Source organism: Narcine bancroftii, chromosome 3 (assembly GCF_036971445.1).
Source record: "Narcine bancroftii isolate sNarBan1 chromosome 3, sNarBan1.hap1, whole genome shotgun sequence".
NCBI lineage: Eukaryota > Metazoa > Chordata > Chondrichthyes > Torpediniformes > Narcinidae > Narcine > Narcine bancroftii.
In genome coordinates, this window is record NC_091471.1 from 2,670,158 (window position 1) to 2,691,112 (window position 20,955).

General features: G+C 44.4%; 1 protein-coding gene across 1 annotated transcript in view; it reads right to left on the minus strand.

Annotated features, from left to right (window-relative positions):
• wdr54 (WD repeat domain 54) overlaps window positions 1–20,955 on the minus strand; it is a 134,547-nt gene that overhangs the window by 86,871 nt on the left and 26,721 nt on the right. The window contains exon 4 of the mRNA XM_069923384.1: window positions 17,549–17,611. Within this exon, the coding sequence (XP_069779485.1) occupies window positions 17,549–17,611 (63 nt within the window). The remainder of the gene's footprint in view (window positions 1–17,548; window positions 17,612–20,955) is intronic.

Consider the following 20,955-nt stretch of genomic DNA (forward strand, 5'->3'; position numbering starts at 1 on the left):
TATTTGGTAATTTTTTTATTATCTCTTGTATTTCTACTGTTCCAAATGGTTCTGTTAATTTATTTTGTTCCTCTATTCGTAGTTTTGGTAGTTCCATTTTAGTCAAAAATTCATCTATTTTCCCTTCTTTCCCTTCGTTTTCAGTTCGGTATAATTGTTCATAGAATTCTCTGAAGTTTTCCTTAATTTCTTTCGGATTATATGTAACTTGTTTGTCTTTTCTCCTTGTTGCCAATATCATTTTCTTAGTTTGCTCTGTCTTAAGCTGCCATGCTAAGATTTTGTGTTTTTTCACCTAGTTCATAATATTTCTGTTTTGTCTTCATTATATTCTTCTCCACCTTATATGTTTGTAATGTTTCATATTTTATTTTTTTATCCGCCAATTCTCTTCTTTTAGTTGTATCTTCCTTCATTGCTAATTTTTTTTCTATGTTTACTATTTCCCTTTCCAACTGCTCTGTTTCCTGATTGTAGTCCTTCTTCATCTTGGTTACATAACTTATTATTTGCCCTCTAATGAATGCTTTCATTGCGTCCCATAGTATAAACTTATCTTCCACTGATTCCGTATTTACTTCAAAATACATTTTTAATTTTTTTTCAATAAATTCTCTAAAATCCTGTCTTTTAAGTAGCATGGGGTTTAATCTCCATCTATACATTCTTGGAGGGATATCCTCTAGCTTTACTGTCAGTATTAAGGGTGAATGGTCCGATAGCATTCTCGCTTTATATTCTGTTTTTCTTACTCTATCCTGCATACTAGCTGATAACAAAAATAGGTCTATTCTTGAGTATGTTTTATGTCTAGTCGAGTAGTATGAGTATTCCTTTTCTTTTGGGTTTTGTTTCCTCCATATGTCCACAAGTTTCATTTCTTGCATTAATTTAATTATAAATTTGGTTACTTTGTTTTTCCTGTTAATTTTTTTCACCGTTTTATCCATATTTCGATCCAAATTCAGATTGAAATCCCCTCCTATTAGTATGTTCCCTTGCGTATTAGCTACCTTCAAAAAGATATCTTGCATAAACTTTTGATCTTCTTCGTTAGGTGAATATATATTAAGTAGATTCCAATGTTCCGAATATATCTGACATTTTATCATAACATATCTCCCTGCTGGATCTATTATTTCCTCTTCTATTTTAAATGGCACATTTTTGCTAATTAATATAGCCACTCCTCTTGCTTTTGAATTATACGATGCTGCTGTTACATGTCCTACCCAATCTCTCTTTAATTTCTTGTGCTCCAATTCAGTTAAGTGTGTTTCTTGGACAAATGCTATATCTATTTTTTCCTTTTTCAGTAAATTTAGTAGTTTCTTCCTTTTAATTTGGTTATGTATTCCATTAATATTTAAAGTCATATAGTTCAGCGTAGCCATTTTATATTTTGTTTATCTTCTTTCCGTTTTTCCATCATTAACTTTCCTCCTTTTCCATTTCTGTTTTCTTATTTTCAACTCTTTACAAGACAACATTCCTACAACATCCAACATTTTCCTTATTCTCCTATTTCTATCTTCTTTATCCCCAATCTCCCCTTCCCCTCCTGAGTTGTCCTTTATCCCTTGTCGGACAACCACATCTCCCCTCTCCATTTGGATTTGCGAATCCACTCGCAAGCGTCAACTGATTTTGCAGTGACCGCTATTTTCCCCCACCCAGCCCCCCTCAGAAAAGGTTTCACTTTTCATATGTCACAAAGGTCACTCTTTTAATTCCCTCCTTATTCTCTCTATTCCATTACCTTCCCTTATTAATTCTTGTCTATACTATCTATATTTTCCTCTAATTACAGATACATTCACGTATGCACATTGTCTCTATTCACTCTTACACCTCTTTACCCGCATACATATCAATCGTGGTCATTTTTACCCTCATTACCCGTCTTCATCCCTCAGTCTATTTTTGTCTTTACCCACATGCATATCAATCGTGATCATTTTTACTCTCATTACCCGTCTTCATCCCTCAGTCTATTTTTGTAATTGTTCTGCAAATTTTCGTGCTTCTTCTGGATCCGAGAATAGTCTGTTTTGTTGTCCTGGAATAAATATTTTCAATACCGCAGGATGCTTCAGTATAAATTTATACCCTTTCTTCCATAAAATCGCCTTTGCTGTATTGAACTCCTTTCTCTTCTTTAGGAGTTCAAAACTTATATCTGGATAAATGAAGATTTTTTGTCCTTTATATTCCAGTGGTTTGTTGCCCTCTCTTACTTTTTCCATTGTCTTCTCCAGTACCTTTTCTCTTGTAGTATATCTTCGGAATTTTACTACAATAGATCTTGGTTTTTGTTGTGGTTGTGGTTTAGAGGCCAATGCTCTATGTGCCCTTTCTATTTCCATTTCTTGCTGTAGTTCTGGACATCCTAGGGTCTTAGGCCCGATACGGGCAGGAGCAAGGGGGAGACGGCGGCCCCAGTCCGGGCACAGGGAGAGCAGCAGCGGCCCCGGCCCCGGTCCGGGCGAAGGGTAGACGGCGGTGGCCCCGATACGGGCAGGAGCAAGGGGGAGACGGCGGCCCCAGTCCGGGCACAGGGAGAGCAGCAGCGGCCCCGGCCCCAGTCCGGGCGAAGGGTAGACGGCGGCGGCCCCGATACGGGCAGGAGCAAGGGGGAGACAGCGGCCCCAGTCCGGGCACAGGGAGAGCAGCAGCGGCCCCGGCCCCAGTCCGGGCGAAGGGTAGACGGCGGCGGCCCCGATACGGGCAGGAGCAAGGGGGAGACGGCGGCCCCAGTCCGGGCACAGGGAGAGCAGCAGCGGCCCCGGCCCCGGTCCGGGCGAAGGGTAGACGGCGGCGGCCCCGATACGGGCAGGAGCAAGGGGGAGACGGCGGCCCCAGTCCGGGCACAGGGAGAGCAGCAGCGGCCCCGACCCGGTCCGGGCGAAGGGTAGACGGCGGCGGCCCCGATCCGGGCAGGAGCAAGGGGGAGACGGCGGCCCCGGCCTCGGTCGAGTGAGGCAGGCGGAGGCCCCGGTCCGGACAGGGAGTGGGAGGCGGCGGCCCCAGTCCGGGCACAGGGAGAGCAGCAGCGGCCCCGGCCCCGGTCCGGGCGAAGGGTAGACGGCGGCGGCCCCGATACGGGCAGGAGCAAGGGGGAGACGGCGGCCCCGGCCTCGGTCGAGTGAGGCAGGCGGAGGCCCCTGTCCGGGCAGGGAGTGGGAGGCGGTGGCCCCAGTCCAGGCACAGGGTGAACTGCGGCGGCCTCGGCCCCGGTCCGGGCAGTATGGACCGACCTAGGAGGGGAGGCAGGCCCCTCCAGCCCGGGTAAGAAACCTGCATAGGAGAAGGCCACTCCGATATAAAACCTACGACCCAAGGACCTCGCTGCCACGTCCCAGCTTGCTTGGCCACGGCACACGAACCATGGGTGTAAAGGGTGGGGCCAGTACTGCGCGCACTGCACTCCACCTAAAAGCTCCTTTGCGCAGGCCCGAGGACAGGTCCACGTCCTCCCCCTCAACGTCCTCCCCCTCCACGTCCTCCCCCTCCACGTCCTCCCCCTCCACGTCCTCCCCCTCCACGTCCTCCCCCTCAAAAGATGCTCACATACTCAAGCTAGCATGCTGGAACATCAGAACCATGCTAGACAAGACTGACAGCCACCGACCTGAACGTCGGTCTGCCCTCATTGCACATGAACTCCTCAGACTTGACATCGACATAGCCGCTCTCAGTGAAGTCCGCCTGGCAGATGTAGGCAGCCTCCAAGAACGCGGCGCGGGCTACACACTCTACTGGTCTGGCAAGCCTTCGGATGAACGACGCCTATCTGGTGTAGGCTTCATGGTCAAGAGATTCATTGCCTCCAAACTCGAAAACCTTCCGACAGGCCTCTCGGACCGAATCATGTCCATGCGACTCCCACTTCAAAACAAGCGTCACATCACCCTCATCAGTGTCTATGCTCCAACCCTCCAGGCGGAACCAGCAGAAAAGAACAAGTTCTACACCGACCTGCGCAACCTCATCCAACGTACCCCTACAGCCGACAAGGTTGTCATCCTGGGCGACTTCAACGCTCGTGTCGGCAAAGACTCAGAAACCTGGCCAGGAATCCTGGGCAAGCATGGCGTCGGCAAGTGCAACGACAATGGGCGCCTCCTGTTGGAGCTCTGCGCAGAACAGCGGCTTGTCATTACAAACACCCTTTTTCAGCAGAGGGACAGCCTTAAGACCACCTGGATGCATCCCCGATCCAAACACTGGCACCTACTGGACTACATCCTGGTGCGAGAAAGTGACAAACAAGATGTGCTCCACACCAGGGTCATGCCTAGCGCGGAATGCCACACTGACCACCGGCTGGTTCGCTGCAAGCTCAACCTTCACTTCAAGCCAAAGCCCAGGAACAATAAAGCCCCCAGAAAGAGGTTCAATGTTGGAAAACTGCAGTCAGACGAAGCGAGAGGAAACTTCCAGGCAAACCTCAAAGCAAAGCTCGACGTTGCAACCCGCCTCCCGGACCCGTCCCCTGAAACCCTCTGGGATCAGTTGAAGACTACCATACTGCAATCCACTGAAGAGGTACTGGGCTTCTCCTCCAGGAAAAACAAGGACTGGTTTGACGAAAACAGCCAGGAAATCCAGGAGCTGCTGGCAAAGAAGCGAGCTGCCCACCAGGCTCACCTTACAAAGCCGTCCTGTCCAGAGAAAAAACAAGCCTTCCGTCGCGCATGCAGCCATCTTCAGCGCAAACTCCGGGAGATCCAAAATGAGTGGTGGACTAGCCTCGCCAAACGAACACAGCTCAGCGCGGACATTGGCGACTTCAGGGGTTTCTACGAGGCTCTAAAGGCTGTGTACGGCCCCTCACCCCAAGTCCAAAGCCCGCTGCGCAGCTCAGACGGCAAAGTCCTCCTCAGCGACAAGATCTCCATCCTCAACCGATGGTCAGAACACTTCCAATCTCTTTTCAGTACCAACCGCTCAGTCCAAGATTCCGCCCTGCTCCAGCTCCCTCAACAGCCCCTAAGGCTAGAGCTGGATGAGGTTCCCACCCTGGATGAGACATATAAGGCAATCGATCAACTGAAAAGTGGCAAAGCAGCAGGTATGGATGGAATCCCCCCAGAAGTCTGGAAGGCTGGCGGCAAAACTCTGCATGCCAAACTGCATGAGTTTTTCAAGCTTTGTTGGGACCAAGGTAAACTGCTTCAGGATCTTCGTGATGCCACCATCATCACCCTGTACAAAAACAAAGGCGAGAAATCAGACTGCTCAAACTACAGGGGAATCACGTTGCTCTCCATTGCAGGCAAAATCTTCGCTAGGATTCTACTAAATAGAATAATACCTAGTGTCGCCGAGAATACTCTCCCAGAATCACAGTGCGGCTTTCGCGCAAACAGAGGAACCACTGACATGGTCTTTGCCCTCAGACAGCTCCAAGAAAAGTGCAGAGAACAAAACAAAGGACTCTACATCACCTTTGTTGACCTCACCAAAGCCTTCGACACCGTGAGCAGGAAAGGGCTTTGGCAAATACTAGAGCGCATCGGATGTCCCCCAAAGTTCCTCAACATGATTATCCAACTGCACGAAAACCAACAAGGTCGGGTCAGATACAGCAATGAGCTCTCTGAACCCTTCTCCATTAACAATGGCGTGAAGCAAGGCTGTGTTCTCGCACCAACCCTCTTTTCAATCTTCTTCAGCATGATGCTGAACCAAGCCATGAAAGACCCCAACAATGAAGACGCTGTTTACATCCGGTACCGCACGGATGGCAGTCTCTTCAATCTGAGGCGCCTGCAAGCTCACACCAAGACACAAGAGAAACTTGTCCGTGAACTACTCTTTGCAGATGATGCCGCTTTAGTTGCCCATTCAGAGCCAGCTCTTCAGCGCTTGACGTCCTGCTTTGCGGAAACTGCCAAAATGTTTGGCCTGGAAGTCAGCCTGAAGAAAACTGAGGTCCTCCATCAGCCAGCTCCCCACCATGACTACCAGCCCCCCCACATCTCCATCGGGCACACAAAACTCAAAACGGTCAACCAGTTTACCTATCTCGGCTGCACCATTTCATCAGATGCAAGGATCGACAATGAGATAGACAACAGACTCGCCAAGGCAAATAGCGCCTTTGGAAGTCTACACAAAAGAGTCTGGAAAAACAACCAACTGAAAAACCTCACAAAGATAAGCGTATACAGAGCCGTTGTCATACCCACACTCCTGTTCGGCTCCGAATCATGGGTCCTCTACCGGCACCACCTACGGCTCCTAGAACGCTTCCACCAGCGTTGTCTCCGCTCCATCCTCAACATCCATTGGAGCGCTCACACCCCTAACGTCGAGGTACTCGAGATGGCAGAGGTCGACAGCATCGAGTCCACGCTGCTGAAGATCCAGCTGCGCTGGATGGGTCACGTCTCCAGAATGGAGGACCATCGCCTTCCCAAGATCGTATTATATGGCGAGCTCTCCACTGGCCACCGTGACAGAGGTGCACCAAAGAAAAGGTACAAGGACTGCCTAAAGAAATCTCTTGGTGCCTGCCACATTGACCACCGCCAGTGGGCTGATAACGCCTCAAACCGTGCATCTTGGCGCCTCACAGTTTGGCGGGCAGCAGCCTCCTTTGAAGAAGACCGCAGAGCCCACCTCACTGACAAAAGGCAAAGGAGGAAAAACCCAACACCCAACCCCAACCAACCAATTTTCCCTTGCAACCGCTGCAATCGTGTCTGCCTGTCCCGCATCGGACTGGTCAGCCACAAACGAGCCTGCAGCTGACGTGGACTTTTTACCCCCTCCATAAATCTTCGTCCGCGAAGCCAAGCCAAAGAAGAAGGGTCTTAGGGATCCACTCTTTTATAAACTCCCTCATATTCTTGCCTTCTTCATCTTCCTTAAGGCCCACTATCTTTATGTTATTTCTTCTGTTATAATTTTCAATTATATCTATTTTTTGAGCTAGTAGTTCTTGTGTCTCTTTAGTTTTTTTATTAGATTCCTCCAATTTCTTTTTTAAGTCTTCTACCTCCATTTCTGCTGCTACTGCCCGTTCTTCCATCTTGTCCATTTTTTTCCCCATTTCTGTTAAGGTCATATCTATTTTATTCACTTTCTCTTCTGTGTTGTTTATTCTTCTTCTTAAATCATTGAATTCCTGTGTTTGCCATTCTTTAAATGACTCCATGTATCCTCTAACAAGAGAAAGTATATCCTTTACCTTGCCTTTCCCTTCATCTATTTCACTGTATTCTTCCTCTTCTTCTTCCTCTGGGTTGGCCATCTGTTGTTTCTTTGTTGCCCTTTCCTTCTCTTCTTTCTTGTTTTCATTGTTTTCTGTGGTCTCTTCTTGCTGCAGGTGTTCTGCAGCTGTCGTTGCCGGCTGTGGAGATCGACTCCCCAGCTGGTCCCCCCTCCCGTCGGTGTGGTTTTTTTTCATGCACATCGCGCATGCGCGACTCCTCGCGCATGCGCGGTTGCGCACTTTTACTCGGCTCTGCGAGCCATTGTTGTAGTTCTTTTTCTACCAACCTGTGGATGCGGGCTCCTCTCTCCACAGCGGGCTTCTTCGGACAGGTAAGGCCTTCACCTTTTTCCTCCGTTGTGTTCTCTTCCTCTCTTTCCGTTGATTTTGATTTTTCTTTTTTTGTCTCCATCTTCTTTCCACCTTTATACTCACTTTTCTTTAACTTTTGTTACTGTGCCTTTGTATTTTCTCTTGTTTTTCCCGACTTTTCTGGAGAGGGCTGGAGTTCTCCGTCCGGCCACTACTCCATCACGTGACTCCTCCCAGAAAGAGGTTCAATGTTGGAAACCTGCAGTCAGACGAAGTGAGAGGAAACTTTCAGGCAAACCTCAAAGCAAAGCTCGAGGATGCAATCCGCCTCACGGACTCGTCCCCTGAAACCCTCTGGGATCAGCTGAAGACTACCATACTGCAATCCACTGAAGAGGTACTGGGCTTCTCCTCCAGGAAAAACAAGGACTGGTTCGACAAAAACAACCAGGAAATCCAGGAGCTGCTGGCAAAGAAGCGAGCTGCCCACCAGGCTCACCTTGCAAAACCGTCCTGGCCAGAGAAGAAACAAGCCTTCCGTCGCGCATGCAGCCATCTTCAGCGCAAACTCTGGGAGATCCAAAATGAGTGGTGGATTAGCCTCGCCAAACGAACCCAGCTCAGCGCGGACATTGGCGACTTCAGGGGTTTTTACGAGGCTCTAAAGGCTGTGTACGGCCCCTCACCCCAAGTCCAAAGCCCGCTGCGCAGCTCAGACGGCAAAGTCCTCCTCAGCGACAAGATCTCCATCCTCAACCGATGGTCAGAACACTTCCAATCTCTTTTCAGTGCCAACCACTCAGTCCAAGAATCCGCCCTGCTCCAGCTCCCGCAACAGCCCTTGAGTCTAGAGCTGGATGAGGTCCTTACCCGGGAAGAGACATATAAGGCAATTGAACAAATGAAAAGTGGCAAAGCAGCAGGTTAAAGGAGTAATTTCAAAGTTACCCATGCAAAGGGTCTCAATTGTATTAGAGAATGATTTGGCAGAAGATAAAGTTGGGTCAGTTTTGAGATTTAACAAGCAGGCCGAGGAAAGATGAGGTAGAAGAGAATTGTGGGATATATCCTGGAAATGGTTTTGAACGAGAAGGGTAATTGTGAGGGTAAGGATTTTTCTTTGTCAAGGAAAGAGTTAATTTGGCAGCAGAAAGCAGATGAAAGTCTTGCTGAATTAGCAAACAAAACAGTAACTGAAAAGGAGATTGGAAAAATGGAGATCTCTTGATATTCCTGCTAATGAAGAGTGGTGTTCCTAAAAATTACTGGAATGAAATTTTAAATTTAGCCCACGGTACTCCTTTAGGTGGTCATCTTGGGGTGAAGAAAACTTTGGATAAGATTTTCAAACAATTTTTCTGGCCTGGATTGAGGAAGGATGTTGTAAATTGGAGCAGGAAGTGTCATTTTGTCAGGTTGTGGGGAAACCTAACCAGGGTCCTCCAGTGGCTCCATTACAACCTATTCCTGTTGTTGGGGAACCTTTCATTAGAATTATTGTGGATTGTGTAGGTCCCCTGCCAAAAACTAAGTCTGGTAACCAGTACTTAGTTATGTGTACAGCATCAAGATTTCCAGAGGCTATACCATTAAGAAATATTAAAGCTAAAACGGTGGTGAAGGCTCTGGAAAATGTTTTCACAGTGTTTGGATTATCTAAAGAAATCCAGAGTGATCAAGGATCTAATTTAAGTCTGGGTTGTTTCAACAGTTAGTTTATGAGTTGGGAATAAAACAGATCACTTCATCTTTGTACCATCCTGAAACTCAGGGACCTTTGGAAAGATTTTATTCTACCGTTAAAAATATGATGAGAGTTTACTGTATGGAGAATGGAGAAGATTGGGATGAAGGTATTCATTTATTGTTGTTTGAAGCAAGGGAGGATGTGCAGGAGTCATTAGGGTTCAGCCCTTTTCAAATTGTGTTTGGATATCAGGTTAGAGGACTTTAATGTTGATAAAGGAACAGTGGGTTAATGAGGATGTGCAGATGGAGTTGCTGGATTATGTTTCTAAGTTTAAGAATAGGCTACAAAAAGTGTGGACTTTAGCTCAAGAAATGGCTCAGGGTAAAATGAAGCGTTTATTTGACAGGAAAACTCAAGTGAGGAATTTTAAGGTAGGAAGTAAAGTTGTGATTTTGTTTCCAACACATGACAATCCTTTGAAAGCTAGATTTTCTGGACCATACGTAGTTAAATCAAAACTGAATGATGTTAACTATGTTGTTAACACTCCAGATCGAAGGAATAAAACTCAGGTTTGTCACATAAATATGTTGAAATCTTATTATGAGAATAATGGTAGTGGAGAACAATCTGTATCAGAGGTGTTGGCTGTTGTCAGAGTGGAGGAAGTGGTGGATCATGAGATTATGGAAATAAAATCTTGTGAGGCTTATATGAGTACAATGTGTTACCTTTTGGCATGAAAAATGCCCCTGCAACATTTCAAAGGATGATTAATTCACTAATCCAAGGGTTAACACAAACAGATGATTATAATGATGACTTGGTCACAAAAAGTGACACATGGGAAGAACATTTGAAGGAATTGGACAAATTGTTTGCAAGATTATCCAAAGCAAAGTTAACTGTTAACTTAGTGAAGAGTGAATTTGTAAATGCCACTGTGACATACTTGGGTCATATAGTTGGTCATGGCAAAGTTGCACCTATTCAAGCAAAAGTGAATGCAATTTCTGAGTTTCCTATTCCCAATGGTAGGAAGGCAGTGAGAAGGTTTTTAGGAATGGCAGGATATTATAGGAAGTTTTGCAGAAATTTTGCTGAGGTTGTTCTTCCTTTAACCAACCTTTTGAGGAAAGGGGAGAAATTTGTGTGGACTAAGGAGTGTCAGACAGCTTTGGAAAACTTAAAGGATATCTTGTGTTAAAATCTCCTGACTTTGATAAACCTTTTTCTGTACCAGTGGAGACGAGTGAAATAGCAGCAGGGTCAGTTTTATTGCAAAAACATAATGAAATCGACCATCCAGTTGTCTACTTTTCAAAGAAATTCAATGTTCATCAAAGGGACTGACTATTCCACTATTGAAAAAGAACTATTGGCAATTGTGTTATCTTTGCAGAATTTTAATGTGTATCTTAATACCTCTCAAGAACCAATTGTGGTATCTACTGACCTCAATCCTCTGGTGTTTTGGAATAAAAGGAAGAACAAGAACAGAAGATTGTTAAAGTGGAGTTTGATATTACAAGAATATAATCTGCAAATTGTTCATATCAGAGGTTTAAATAATAATAGTGGACTGTCTATCAAGATGTTAAATTTTATCTTGTATAAAATGCTGTCAACATTGTTACTTTATTATGACGTATATATTGTGAATTGTTTTTTTAGAGGTTTTAAAGACAGTTTAGTTATTACTGAATTTTAACGAGTTAAAATTCCTTTAAAGAAAGGGAGGTGTAACAATATTAATATTGGGGAGAATTTATAAAGATTTAGAGTAGGGTCACATACATTCACACATTTTTCTTATTTGAAAGACTAAAGAATTTACATTGCAGATCTCTGGAATATGACCTCTCACAAGTAGCTGTTAATTGAACTGAAGTCATAAAAAATGCTTGACCATTGTCTTGCTGGAGTCATACTACCTATCAGTACCCTTTCTGCCAAACAGGAAGGTCACTTTGGGGATTTTGTTTATCTAACAAACAGATGGGAGTAGAAGAAAGAACTCCTGTTGTTTTGCTCAGGAAGGTAGGGGTTTTGCAAGACATGAGTCCCATGCTTTCTTTGGAGTTGGAAAAGAGAGTTATCAGCTCAGTCAGTCAGTCAGTGTGTGGGACACTGACAAGTAACTGAAAAGTGCAATCCAGGGAAAACTGTTTGAAACTGATGAAAGCAAGTTCCAGAGCAGTAGATGGCTGGAAGTGCTATATGTCTGATGTTTCTCTTGAAATAGAGGCAGGAATAGAAGTCTGTGGTAGCTTCAAGAAAGAGGTTACCATCTAAAAGACCCTGATGGGCAAGTTTCATCAGCGAGACCCTGAAGTGACTAGTGGTGGTACCTCAGTTGTGGAAATCCTGGAGCATCAAATATCTCTCTCTGCAAACCCAACAAGAACCTTCCTGAGCGGTAAACATTTTTCAAGCCTGGTGAACTTTATACAAGGTTAAATTATGTGCACAGTATGGTGATTGCCTGCAACCAGAGAACTTGGAAGAAGAAGTGAGATTGAACTGTGAACCAAATAACTTTTCTTGAATTTACACACACATCGCATACACGTGCGCTTAGAATTAGAAGGGGGTTAACTTGGGTTAGTTAAGTATAGAGATAAATTAAAGTTTGATTCTATTTTCATGTTTGAAGTTGATTAAAAATAACTTTTGTTTTAAAAGCCACTTGTCTTGCTGAATGTCTATTGCTGCTGGGTTTTGGGGTCCTTTGGGCTTGTAACACCTGAAAGAAAGAGGATCATCTGGAGAATCCTGGGACAAAAGGAATTTCTCTCTGAAAACCAGCAAGAACCCTCCTGAGTGGTAACCCTTTGCCTGTTAAGCACCAAAGACTGGTGAACTTTGTTAATATTAGCTTCTGTGCACAGAACAAGAATCGCCTGCAACCAGTGAGATTGGGCTGTGATCCAAAGAACTTTTCTAATCTTAAATATACATTACACACACCTGCGCTAAGTATAAGAGGGGGGATTAAGTTGTTAGGTAGGTTAAGTAATAAGTTAAAGTTTAATTCTGTTTTCTTGTTCAAATATAATTAAAAACAAGTTTTTTTTAAGTGACCCTATGTTGTGGTGCAGATCTATTGGTGCTGGTTTTTGGGGTCCTCTGGACTCCGAAACACTACAGAACTCCAGCTTCTTTAACAGCAACGTACTAAGATGCTATTTGTATGCTGTATCTGTATGCTTATCTGGCATTTCTATTGTTAATGTCAGGGATGAATGATCTGAGAGAAGTCGAGCTGTGTACTCACCCTCCATGATCCTACCCTCTACATGAGCTGAAGCCAGGAAATCTATTCTCAAGTACGAGTCATGTTGTTTTGAGTAGAAGGAATAATCCCTTGCCCTCGGATGTTTCCGCCTCCACACATCTATCAAGTTCAGCTCCCTCATACTGTCAATGGTAGCCCTCGCCACCTTTGTTTTGGTTATTTTTTTCAGGATCCAGAGAAAAATTAAAATCTCCCCCAACTAGAATGTTTTCCTTTCCCTCTGGCAATCTCAGGAAAATGTCCTGCATGAACTTTTCATCATCAAAGTTAGGGGTGTTCACATTTACTAAGGTCCAGGATTCTGAATATATCTGGCAATGTACCATTACAAATCTTCCTGTTCTGTCTGTAATCACATTCTGCACTGTCACTCGAACACTCTTATATAACCATGCAACAGTTTACAGCGTGGAAACAGGCCATATCAGCCCTTCGAATCTGCACCAGTTCACTTGAACAACGCCACTAGTTCCCCTCTCCCACTCTCCACCCATATCCCTCCAACCCCCTCATATTCATGTGTACATCCAACCTCTCTTAAATGACAGAAAGAACCTTGCCGCAACTATCTCCTCTGGAAGATCATTCCATTCTGCCACTCTCTGAGTGAAGAAGTATCCTCTAACATTTGTCATAAAGTTTTGCCCCCTTACCCTTAACTTATGCCCTCTTGTTCCAACCTCCCCTGTCCTCAGGGGAAAGAGTCTAGTCACGTCTAATCTATCTATTCCCTTCATAATTTTAAATACCTCTATCAAATCCCCTTTCAACCATCTACATTCTAATGAATAAAATCCCAGTCTCTTCAATCTTTCTCTGTACTCTACGTATTTTAAGCCAGGCAACATCCACCTTATCCTTCTTATAATTTAGAGACCAGAACTGACCACAGTACTCCAAACCTAGCCTCACCAATGCCTTAAACAGTCGCAGCATCACTTCCCAGCTCCTAAACTCTATGCCACACATGTCAAATTCTGGCCCGCGGGCCAATATAATTATATTTGGCCCGCAAGATCATATCAAAAATGTATTAGAGGTGGCCCGCTGGCCGCCGCGCCAGTATAGCGCATGCACAGTAACTGCTGTGTCCCAGGGTGAGAGAGAAAAATCCTGGTCCTTGAAAAGTAGTGGTGGGTGGTTTTATAAACACGCTGTCGTGTCCCCCCGCCCACCCCCCCACCGCAGCACGGCCTGGCCGGTGTCAGGGGAAGCCAAGGCTGCTTCCCAGCACCCGGAACCCCAGTGGCACAGCGTTTTTTGGAGCTGCAGATGGAGTCGGGACGCCGGAGGGAAGATTGGGGCTCCCCGCCGGGCGATGGGGGCGCCGGCCGCCCTGCACCTTTCCACCGGACCAGCGGCGGGTGCCCGGAGTGCACATGGAAAGCGAGGCTGGTCGGGCAGGTAGGGTGGAACCCCCCGCCAATCTCGGGAGTGGCGTGGGCTGAATTGGGATTAGGTCAAGGGGGGTCTGGGAGAAACTCAGCAGTCAAAGGGGGATCTGGGAGAAACTCATCAGGTCAAAGGGGGATCCGGAAGAAACTCAGCAGGTAAAGGGGGGTCCGAGAGGAACTCAGCAAGTCAAGGGGAGGGTGTCCGGGAGAAACTCAGCAGGTCAAGGGGGGTCTGGGAGAAACTCAGCAGGTCAAGGGAGGTCCGGGAGAAACTCAGCAGATCAAGGGGGTTCCGGGAGAAACTCAGCAGGTCTAGGGAGGTCCGGGAGAAACTCAGGGGGGCCTGACCTCGCCAGGACCGTTGCCCACTCCCCCTCCCTGCCGCAGGCCGACCCGCGACTCACGGTGATGGGGCCGCTGATCCACCGAGATGCCGCCCTGCAGCGAGAGCCGATGCCCCCGCTCTGTCGTTGTCCAACCTGATCGCCCGCAAACCCCGCCCTCCCGCACACAGGCCTGAGTAAGTATTATGAACTTTAATCTCAGGATAAAACGATCTTCCAATAGTTTCATGTCACAGTGATAAATATATTCCTGGTTAAAAATGGTCCTGCACCTGGATACAAGCTCATTAGGCATAAAACTTGAAAAGTGGCAAATAACCCTGCTAGAGTTCATGCCCACAATCAGTCACCCATTTGATTGTTTCAGGAATCATGTACTTCTCCCACATTCTCAATAGCCCTCAGATTTTACTATTCGACAGCACACTAGCAACATTTGACAAATCCTCTATAGAGAAATATTGTTTATTGAATATTTTATTTCTCATTTGTTAATGCTTCTGGAAAGAGTTTATCCAAAACTATTATTAAACATTTATTTTAATAAGAAAAAGTTTAACATTACATATGTTGAAAGAAGAGAAAACATGCAGATGTTGTTGAAAATTTTCAATAAATATTTAGTTCGGCCCTCGACTTAGTCCAAGTTTTTAATTTTGGCCCTCCGTGAATTTGAGTTTGACACCCCTGCTCTATGCGATGATTTATGAAGGCCAGCATACCATATGCCTTCTTAACCACCCTTTCAGAATATCACCACGCTCCCCCCCCTTGCATTTTGAGCTGAATGAGGAGGCTATTACCTGGCCCACCCATCCTTTTTTTAGTTTTTGGTGTTCCTGCTCTCTAAAATGTGTTTCTTAGAGAAAAGCCAGATCCACTCCAATTTTTTTTAAGCATACCAAGACTCTTTCTTTTCACCTTTCTGTTCAAGCCATTAACGTTAAAACTCTCCACAACTCATCTTTGTATCATCTGCAAATGTATGCACCCACCCAACTTCTTTTTTCATCCAAATATATATGTACATCACAAACCTTAGGGTCACAACACTGATCGTTGCAGAATTCCACCAGTCACAAGCCTCCAGGCAGAGTAACAGCATTCCACCACTACCCTCTCTCTTCTATGAACCAGCCAATTTTGAATCCAACTCCCCAAATCCCATACATCAGAATCAGCCTACTTTGAGGGTCCTTGTCCATTACCTCACCAAAGTCCACACAGGCAACACCCACTGTGTCAGCCTCATCAATGACCTTTGTTACTTCCTCAAAAACTCAATCAAATTGGTAAGATGTGACCTGCCACTCACAAAGACTGCCCTTATTTGACCATTATTTTCCAAATACATATCAATTCCACCTCTAAGTATTCTGTCCAATAGTTTACTCAGCACTGATGTGAGGATTACTGGCCTGTAATTTCATGGTTTCTCCTTTCTGCACTTAGAATATAGAAAATTACAACACAGTGCAGGCCCTTCAGCCCAAAATGTTGTGCAACCAATAGAAACCTACTCACTCAACAAACATTCCCCACCTTACACCATTAACTCTCTACTTTTCATGTGTCCATGTGCCTGTCCAAGAGTCTTTCAGATGTCCCTATTGTTCCAGCTTCCACCACCACTACTGGAAATGCACCCCAAGTGCCCACTACGCTCTGCCACTTCCTTACACTCCCAATCAATGTCCATAACCTGCACGGTGCAAAGTATTAATTTAACACCTTGCCCACTTCCTGACTCCATTCATAAACTCCCTTTGAGTTTGAATCAGAATCTCTAGGAATGAAATTTGGGGTCTGTGGCAGCATCACAGTGTAAACATTCATACTATAACCACCTTAAAACATTACTATCAAAAAAGATAAGTGCATGAAAAATGAGGCAGAGTCTTTGGTTCATTGATTATTCAGGCATCTGATGGCATTTGTGTCGTTGAGTGCTCGTCTTTGGGCTCTTGGACCTTTTCCCCAATGGTAGCAGAGTGAGGAGGGCCTGGCCTGGGCCCTTTGAGGATAGAGGCTGCATTTTTAAGACTCCGCTTCATCTTGATGTCCTCAATGGAGTAATCTGGTGCCTATGGCATCACAGGTTGAGTTAACAACCCTCTAGAGTTCATTCTTGCCCTGAGAGCTGGTGCCTCTTATACCAAGCAGTGATGCAACCAGCCAGAATGCTCTCCACAGTGCACCTGTAAAGGTTTACAAGTGTCTTCAGTGAAATACCAAATCTTCTCAGCCACATCACAAAGTATAGCCGCTGGCAAACCTTCTTCCTGATTGCATCAACTCAGAGGCTCCAGGACAGATCCTCGGAGATATTGACACCCAGAAATTTGAAGTTCTTGACCCTCTCCACTACCGAGGCCTCAATGAGGACTGGGTCGAGTTTCCCTGACTTCCTCCTGTATGGTCCTATCCTCTCCCTAGTCATCCTCGTTTTTGATGCAAGTTTAAAATGCCTTGGGGTTCTCTTTAATATTGCTCACCAGGGACATCTCATTGGCTCTTTAGGCCCTAATGCTTTTTCCTGCATTCTTTATATCCCTCCATGGCTTCCTAAAACTTTCATGCCTTTTTCTTACTAAGGTCATGACCTCTCTCTACATCCAAGGTTCTCTTTCCTTCTCATCCTTATCTTTCTTTCACACAACTATACTGGAGTTTCATTAGTTGGTCCTTGAACAACTCCAAAAGAGTTTTAGATATGCCCATCAACAGCTGCTCCCAGTTTACTCCCTCTAGCTATTGTCAAATCCTGTCGTAATTTAGCCTCCCTAAATTTAATATAAACAAGGCCCAAGCTTATCCTTATTTGTAACTATCTTGAAACTCAAGGATTAGTGGTCACTGTTCTCAAAAGGCCCTCCCACTGAATCTCTCACCAGCTAGCTGGGCTACTTTGTCAAACAAGGTCTAGTGTGCCCCCACCCCTTCCTAATTGAGCTATCCACATCCTGCTTCACCAAACACTCCTGGACGTTATTTGGCAAATTCTGGCCTATTGAACCCTCTGGCAGTAAGCCCTAATCAATATTGGGTAAATTATAATCTCCCACTGCAACAACCCTGTTGTGTTTTACATCTTTCCATAATCTATCTACATATCTTTCAGTGACTTTTGGGACGCCTGTAGTTTAACTGTATATGTAGAGAGAATGATAAATACCAGTTCCAAAATCACCAATTATTGACTTCATTTGACAGTCGTATCACCATGGATCACTAAAACAATCCATTCTCCAGTTAGTGAGATCTTCAGTTGTGCCCTGCTCCACATACCTGAATGCCCTGCTGCGAAGCCAATACGAGGAGAATTCGAGAAGGCAAGACACACCAAGACACCTGGGGAAAGCCAAAGAAAGTTATCATCAATGTACAACTCATACATTTACACAGAGATAACATTCAGAGAGAGAAGGGCAGAAGCAGGCTCCTGTGGTTTAAAGGGAACATAGGCACGGGCTCTGCTCAGTTTAAAGGGAACACGGGGATGAGCTCCGGTCAGTTTAAAGAGAAAGAAAGCAGGGATTGGCTCCGATCAGTTTAAAGGGAATATGGGAACGGGTTCAGGTCAGTTTAAAGGGAACATGGGGACAGGCTCCAATCAGTTAAAATGGAGCCTGGGGATGGGCTCCGGTCAGTTTAAATGGAGCACAAGGAGGGGCTCCAGTCAATTTAAAGGGAAAGAACATGGGGATTGGCTCCGATCAGTTTAACGGGAACAATAGAAGTGTGCACTTCTATCGAGAGCATCCTTACACTGGGCAATTTCTGCTCATGACAGATCATTGTCTGGACTAATGGAAATTTTTTGTAATCTTACATTTTTGATTTGATTACATGAAATAAAAAAAGGGTTAAGTTTGAAAGAATATTTGGAAATGTATTTGGGAGATAAATTGGTAAAATTAGAGTAGGTTACATACCTGCACACACTTTAAAACAGATCTTATTTGAAATACTGACGAATTCATATTCAATGACTTTACAGAAACTATGGAGAATGCTATGCACATTTCACAAGTAGGTGCTAATTGAAATGATGTCATGAAATGACTGGAGACAGGTCGTCTGTGTTGAACATTTTTACAAGACTTCTGACCTTTCTGCAAAGTGCTCACTCAAAGGTCACTCCTGGGTTCTTGTTTACCTAAAAACAACAGATGGGAGCAGAAGACTAACTCCTATTGTTTGCTGGAAAAGGAGGGGGGTTTTGCAAAGAGAGAGAGTAAAAAGGATTTTCAGGGAGAGAGAGAGACAGTCACAGCTGAAAGAAGCAGAAGTTTGTTGGAACTGAAACAAACTCCAGAGTGGCAGATGGCTGGAAGTGCTATTTGTCTGATGTTTCTCTTGAATAAAAGGAACAGAAAATAACTCCGTGCTAGCCTGAAAGAAAGAGGTTATCATCTGGAGAACCCTGATGGGGCAAATTTCATCAGCAAGACATTGAGGTAGGGGGCGTGGCAAGATGGCATAGAGTCTAGATGTGTAATCTCGATCTCTCTGGCCAGACTTTTAAATACCTGTTTTTAACCCTTTGTTTTCAAGTTTAAACTTTTAAAATTTTAGTTTAAAGTATTAAGGAATTATTATGGCCACTAATGGTAAAAAGACTAAACCTCAAGTTCATAAGAAGTTACATTATCGAAGTGCTGAAGATTTGGGGCCTAGACGACTTGATAAAGCCTCAGGCTCAATCTCTTCATTGTCTAAACCCCAAAGATCGCCTGTGGGGGCTGAAAAAAAAACCTATTACTCACCAAGTGAAGGATAGCGCTGGAATTACCCGTTCTCCGGAAGAAGGTGCGTGTTCCCAAGAAGTAGACCCCGATTTGGAAAGCCTTTCGATTTCAATGGAGGGAGCACAAAGGAAGACGACTCCATTGTTGGAAATGCATCAGGTAGCATTTCAATCTGAAGAAATCGTTTTTCTTCGTGAACTGATGAAAAAACAACGAGATTCGGGGGGGAGACCAGCGGCGAGTCCCTGAGGAAGTCGGGGTGCCGTCACTGGGAGTCGAGACCCACAGTAAAAATTTTTAAATGCCTTCTGTTGAGTTGCAGCAGGAGCTGCAGTGACCTTGTTCTGCCATTATATCAGAGATAGCAGAGCTGAGCTTTACTGAATCACAGTGTATGCAATTAAATGAAGTTATTCAAGCTGTTATAAAACCTTTGTTGACATCTCAAATGAATGAAATGGCTCAAATGAATGCTGGTATAAGTTCAGAAATAAATATGGTTAAGACACGTGTGGGGGCATCTTATGAAGAATTTTAAAAATTTCAGACTGCTTTTTTGGACTATAAACAACAAGTGATTTCTAACACAGAAAAAGTGTTGAAGGTGGAAAAATCAATCATAGAATTAGGAGAATGTGAGAAGGAGCTAGAAATAAAAATAGATTATTTGGAGAATCAAAGCAGAAGGAATAATGTGAAAATTGTTGGTTTGCCAGAAGGTATAAAAGGACAAGATCCTCTTCATTTCTTTAAAGACTGGATTCAGCAAATATTAGGGCAAGAATTTTTTTCTCGAGGCAACCACCGAGACCGGTAATAATTCGATGTTTGAGTTATTTGGACAGAGAAGCAATACTTCTACTTGCAGTACAAAATGTGAGACAATGACAAACCCCATTATTGATTCAGAATAGCAGAGTCTTTTTTTAAATCCTGATTTGAGTCAAGAGGTCATTCAACGTTGAGGTCGATTCAATCCAGCTAAAGAAGTTTTGTGACGTAAAGGTTACTTTTCGTTACCCTGCAGTGAAGGTGTTTTATGGAGACTATTAATTTCGGTTTTTTGAAACTGATCGTGAAGCAATGATTTTTGCTAATTCATTGCCAGATATAAGAGGACAAAGACGTAGTCCATCATTATCTCCTAAAGAAAAATCTGGTTGCTCTGGAAATGGAAGAAATGGCAGAAATGGGAAAAACGGGAATGGAAAGAGTCTACCTTCTTCTGAAATGGATCTTCAAGATTGGAATCTTCTGGATGAAAAGAAGAATTTTCTTATTCTATTTTTTATTTTGTTATTATGATATTTTGATGTTATTGACTGGTTGGCTGGGGAGGGAGAGATTTGCACTAAGTTCTTTACTAGTCATCAGCCCCTGGTGGGTGACCCACACCCAATTTTTGTTTAGGGGATTACTACCTTTTGGTAGTTTTTATTGGGGGGGGGGGGATTTTCTTTTTTTTCTTTATTATTTTTTAATCTTAATTTTTTTTGGTTTTTAATTTGTGATTTTTTAAATTGGAGGGCCTATATACGTTGATTTGAGTTTTTATATAAAGATACTATTGGTATTTAGTAATAATAGTAGATATGTCGGCCCACCTCACTGACAAAAGGCAAAGGAGGAAAAACCCAACACCCAACCCCAACCAACCAATTTTCCCTTGCAACCGCTGCAATCGTGTCTGCCTGTCCCGCATCGGACTGGTCAGCCACAAACGAGCCTGCAGCTGACGTGGACTTTTTTACCCCCTCCATAAATCTTCGTCCGCGAAGCCAAGCCAAAGAAGAGATATGTCGAAGTTGAGGTTTGCTACTTTTAATGTTCAAGGATTAAATAATCCGATAAACTGTAAGCGAGTCTTGGCATACATTAAGAAAATGAAAATTGATATTGCCTTTTTACAAGAAACACATTTGAATGTGAAGGAAAGCGTGAAAC